The sequence below is a fragment of the Teleopsis dalmanni genome, chromosome 1, assembly GCF_002237135.1.
Source record: "Teleopsis dalmanni isolate 2A chromosome 1, ASM223713v2, whole genome shotgun sequence".
In the NCBI taxonomy this organism is placed as follows: Eukaryota; Metazoa; Arthropoda; class Insecta; order Diptera; family Diopsidae; genus Teleopsis; species Teleopsis dalmanni.
Window position 1 is genome coordinate 199,549,586 of NC_051846.1, and position 6,096 is coordinate 199,555,681.

Below are 6,096 nucleotides of genomic sequence, written 5' to 3' on the forward strand. Positions count from 1 at the left end.
ATCGTTATATGCAAAATAAATTACTAGAATTTCTAGAGTGAAAAACAACAACGATTTGATGATTTGAGTAGCAATCACACTCAGTACTAACAATTATTATATATTAAACATTAAACAGTTCTAATAAATTGCAGAATTTTATATATATTCTTTTTAATACTTTAAGCTGTGTTTTACTTTATTTATTTATGCCATTTGTAATTTCATATCAAGCAAAAATCGCTTTGAACGATTATTATATGTACCGAAAAATATTTCAAAGCATTTTTAAAAACATCACATAAAGGATTCTGTGCTGAATGTTGTGTAAATAAATAAACAGAATACAAAATATTGCAATTGCTGCAAATTTGACAGTTTCTTTATAAGAAAGTATTTTTCACAACTTTCCTTCTTATTTGTATTATGGCACACATAGTAAAAAATAAACAATCAAGTACATTTGAAGGTTTCTGTTGTGTATTATCCTTAGGGGCCATTTCATTCGAGTGGAAAAAGTTGCAGTGCCATACAAAAATTTGTATTAAATGACTAAGTTTGTATGAACGGACTCTATACCAGTGCAAGGACTTTAAATAAAATGTTTGAGTAATTAAAAGCAGACCTAAATAACAAATCCTTTTAATGCACTCAACGCTGCCGGATATAAATTCAATTTAAAATAAACTTATTCTAGTTTAATATATTTAAAAAAAAATTGCCAAGATTTTCTTTATATTTTAAATAGATTTTTTTTTTTAATTTTAAATTATAAATAAAATTTAAAAATATAATTAGCAAATAAATATCAAAAGTCTTCAGTTTTCAGTTTATTGAAGATTTTTATTTAAAATTATTTTCACACTTTAATTGCAAACAAACACTGCAAATGCGTTAAACTGAATGTTTCAAAACTCATTTGTTTTGTTTTTTAAATAAAGCGCGCCAACATTTAAATAAGTCGCGTTGAGCAATTTATTTCCGTTTTCAACGTCTGTTCAATTAAAAAATAAGCAAACAACTGACGAAGAGCAGATATTTTCATTGGCCAACAACCTGCCAAAATATAAACAACTTTCTTAAATTTCGAACTCGAATGGAAATTCGCGCTATTGGAAAATTCAGGCTGTTTCGAAATGAATATGTTGTAGAAAAAGTACTAAAAGCTTTTTATATAAATATAAGGGAAATTTCCTAAATAGAGGAAAATTATTAGAAGGAAATTATTTTACTGTTATGAAGTTTGCAGCAAATTAGGAATGAAAGCTTTCATGTATATGAGATGTGATTATTGATGTTGAAGACCACAAAATTACGGTCTTTGTTAATGCCATAATAAATATTTTTCTCGAGTTTCCATAAATTTAGAAATTATTTGTTCGCACTTCGAAAGTTTATAATTTCAGTTATTCAAAATTATATACTTTTGTTATAAAAAGCTTTCTGCATATGACTATAAAGAAGAAGCTAAAGCTTTATAATTTCAACTATAAAATGATAGTTTCGATTATAACGAAAACTCTACAAAATGCAATAAGATTATAACAAAATTGAAGTGATAAAGTTTCGAACATTTTAAAAAGTTTACAAGATTCAATAAGACTATATATTCAAGTTCTTTATATAAATGAATTGTGCTTAATTAACATTAGTATTCAGTTACGCATTCAGGTTTTTATTACTATAATGTCTAAGATGCATCCCTAAAATGTTATAGCAAATATCGTTAAGTGATAATAAATTATGCAGCGAAAAAAAACATACAAGAGTTAGAAATCCTTATCAACTACTGAAAAAAGTCGAGAATATATATCCTTATACAATTTTTACTAAAGAGATGTAGGCTTCAAAGTTTGTCATCCAAAATGTGCAAAAAAAACGTTGGTGTCGAAACAAGCTTTAAATGGTAAAGGCTTCAGAAGAGTGGTGAAGGTACAGAAAATGAAGATGTTGATAAGTTTCCACATATATTGTGAATCTATGTTTAAAGTATCATTTCAAAAAGAAGCATCTATTAAAGCACAATATGTTAAAATTGATTTAATTTAAATCTTTAAATTTTCCTTACTTTTTAAAAGCAACCACAAAATAATATAAAAATAAATATACGTCAATATTAAAATTTTGCAAATTATCGATATATCAGACACCACTTCATAAATATCATTAGTTCTTGATATGGGTATTTGCGAAAACCCAATTGGTATATGTACACAATTAAAGTATACATGTACGCTGTAAAGTATACTGTATACTGTAAATGTATGACATTAAGTGTATATATATGGGTATATATAAGTCTGTCAGTATATACATCTTAAGTTCAATTGAATTGAAATACTTTTGATAAAAATTTGAACCTCATTATCTTGAAACATAAGATTGTAAATTAAAAATATTACAAAAAAGACAAGCTCTGAGAAGACTTTTCAAGTTTGATCCGATCAAAAGATACATAAAGGATAGAGCCCTGAAACTATTTACGAAAAGTGACAAACTTACCAACATCACGTTATCGAATCTCAGAATGGTTACAGGCTCTGGTTACAGCCTCCTCGGGGAGGTATGTATATCTGAGGTCAGTGATTGCTTAATCTGATGAAGTGATAAACAATAATCCAGTCAAGACGTTCTACGTTCTAAGCGTTATGAAGAAACCTCGCAGTTAATAGAGAGTAAAAGTGCTCAAGTACACTGACTCAACTAGCCTCAACATAATAATAAAATATAAATGAATTCTAGATAATATGACAAGTTTTTTGATCTCAGTAGAATATTTGAATATTTCAAATATTTTTGTTTAATATTTCAAAACTTTTTTAAATAAATTACACATATCTTCAAAATAATAGGCGCATGTATTAGTGAAAAATTGTGAGCTTCTTAATCGAATTTTAACAGAAATGAATTATTTAGATTATAATAAATCTAACAAAAGTTTATTAATTGATTTCGTGGATGGTAAAAAGTACAAATGCTTGAAAAAAATTAAGAGTGGAGGCTTTGGGGAAGTCTTCTTAGCAATTAACAACGAAACTGATGAGCCAGTAGCGATTAAAATAGAAAATGGTGAAAGTCGCCACTTAATGCTCGAAAATGAATTTAACCTTTATAGTAAATTGAGTGGTGGCGTTGGATTTCCAAACATTCTCTATTTCGGTAAGGAAAAAACTTATAATGTCTTAGTAATGGATTTGTTGGGACCCTCACTGGAAGAGTTGTTTAATTTTTGTGAAAGAAAATTTTCTTTGAAAACCATACTTATGATTGGCGTTCAATTAATTGATCGAATCAAATTCGTACATTCCAAAAATTATATACACCAGGATATCAAGTCGGATAATATATTAATTGGACGTGATGACAAATCTACATTAATATACTTAGTAGATTTCGGATTATGCCATCAATATCGCAATCCTAAAACTGGTAAACATATTCAATGCAACCTGCGTGATAACTTTTGTGGTACTTGGAGTTTCGCCTCCATAAACGCATTGAGAAGTAGAACACAATCAAGGCGTGATGATTTGGAGGCGCTTGGATATTTACTTATATATTTCCACAGAGGCAATTTACCTTGGGACAGTCTCAGTGGCGAAACGGACTCTCAAAAATTTGAAAAAATTGCTGAAATAAAAATATCAACGAATGTAGAAGATTTATGTAGTGGACTCCCTGATGATTTCATGATGTATATGCTATACTGTCGATCACTTAAATTTGAAAACGATCCGGATTACGATTTTTTGAAAAAGTTATTTAAACGTACATTTATGTCGTATGATTTTAAAATGGATTTGCTATTCGATTGGACCCCGGATAAAAAACATTTATCTATATGTGAAGTTAACAAATATAGTTGCAAGCATAACGCTCCTAAAGGTAGAAATGGTAAGGCTATAAAGGATATCAATGATGGTGCTAAGAAACGAAAAATTGACGAAACTAAGAAGACAGATGACGAAAATAAAGCAAAGAAGAAACGCAAAAAATAAAGATGTGAACAGAAACGAAACGAAAATAGTATATTATTAAAAATTGTTTTGAATTGTGAGAGTATAATATTGAGGATTATGTACACATTAAATACGAAATAAAAAGGCAGGAAAAATAAAAATTTTTTCATTCAAAAATTTTAAATTAAATATGGTTCTGCTTTATACGTAATGACGAGCTCCAAAGAAAACAATAAACAATCTAATTCACAATTTCTTTTGGAACCACAAACTTGATAACCCAGTATTATTACAATATTATATAAGCTTATATACTATTATGATTTGCGTTGTTTGATATGGAAAAATGATTTTTAAGTTTTCAAAGATGTGACGGAGAACCACAGATATTCCTCCGTTACTCTTAATGCGAATTTTTTAACTTATTATCAATATTCTAAACTCCTGGAAGAGCATAGGGTTTCACAATCTTTCTAAATTTCAATCTATTGTGAGCAGCTTGACAGATTTCGATGGATCTGTCAAGGCATCCATCTTTATGCTGGAACGATAGAATGTAATTGTTATATCGATAGTGCTCCGCAGGTGCCCCTGCCGTTAGTTATTATTCTGCTTCCAGTGATGAGAATGTCGGCTTTTGTGAATGAATGAAGGAAATTATGAAGTTATCGTAGCGTATAGTTAACTTATTTGTTTAATATTTGATTCATTTCGATAATTGCTTATTTTTGTCCTCTCCTAAGCCTTTAATCATAATTATACATTTTATTTGGCTACCATAGACCTACGAGGCTTTTATTTATAACCTATGCTATTGTGCAATAAGTCTCAAATAATTCAATTTAAGTTTTAAGTGCACAGCTTTTTTTTTCTGGAAATGTATTGGAATACTACGCTTTAATGGTTACTTACTTTAATTTTAATCGCAAAAAGCAAAAACTTAAATTAAATAAATTTTAATCTTTAAATGTTTAGCAGAAATTAGATTTACACATATTCCGTTTTGAAGACTATTTTATAAACTTAAAAATTCTGAGTATCTATATTCTAGTATCTCTGTTATACTCCCAGATGCACTGCAAAAGGCGATTAAAGTGACCTTAACTTGTATGTCGTTAAAAAAATTAAATTTTGTTTTTTCTTTACATATACAGATAATGAGAATACAAGATATAAAATAAAATAAATTATTTAAAAAAATGACACATCAAATACTTTGTCCGCGGGCACCAAGATACTTCGCCCTTTAAAATATTTCCATACTAATAACCAATTACAACAACAATGTGCTTACAAAAAATAAAGATGCTCAAGTACTATAGATGATTGCGTTCAGATGAAAATCCTTTTAATAAAAACAAGCAAAAAGAAATTTGGCAAAAAATAAAAAGGAATGAATGAAAGTAGATTACTTGGAAATTTCTGCGTTGAGCTGAATAAAGGCTTATCAGGAAATTGAGAAAATATCAGCTAAAATTAGATTTTATAAAAACGATAACATTTTTCCTGCAACAAAATAGCTTAGATTATGTTGTACTCATTAAGATGAAGTACTTGACACAAAAAGTTTATGAGCTGAACATTTCGTTTTTTTCGAATTTTATTCAACAATATTTTTGTCTATGTTAGGGCTAGTTGTTTTAGTGCACCTGAGCACTTTTACTCTCTATTAACTGCGAGGCTTCTGCATAACCCTTCTCTACGCCTTGACTGGATTATTGTTTATCCCTTCATTAGACTAAGCAACTGAGATCTGCATACCTCCCCGAGGAGCCTATAACTACACTGAGATTCCATAACGCGGTATTAGTAACCGTGTGAGTTTTTGTAAATAACTTCAGGTCGTAATGTTTAATAGTTTCTGAAAATATATTTTCGAAAGCAGAATCCTATATGATAACAACCTATAACTATAGAAGGAAGTCACTTATATAAAGATATTGTGCATACTTCCTTGAACAAAAGAAAATGGTTCTAAGGAAAGTACTTCCTTGACAGTTTGTGTGAGTATTTATCGGTAAGAACGAAATAATAATACCTTAACACGAAAGGATGCGTCCAACTTTTAACTGTTTAGGTTACTTATGAAAACTCGAGTAATAAAAGGACAAATAATCGTTTGTTTTGGAAAGTGAAATTAAGTGTACTATATATGAAA

The 6,096-nt window shown here is 28.9% G+C and overlaps 1 protein-coding gene across 1 annotated transcript in view; it reads left to right on the forward strand.

Annotated features, from left to right (window-relative positions):
* The window catches only part of LOC119667045 (casein kinase I-like), a 9,738-nt gene extending 5,761 nt beyond the window's left edge, over nucleotides 1-3,977 (forward strand). Inside the window, exon 2 of the mRNA XM_038076327.1 lies at nucleotides 2,832-3,977. Coding sequence (XP_037932255.1) covers nucleotides 2,832-3,977 — 1,146 coding nt within the window. The remainder of the gene's footprint in view (nucleotides 1-2,831) is intronic.
* Nucleotides 3,978-6,096: the final 2,119 nt, after the last annotated feature.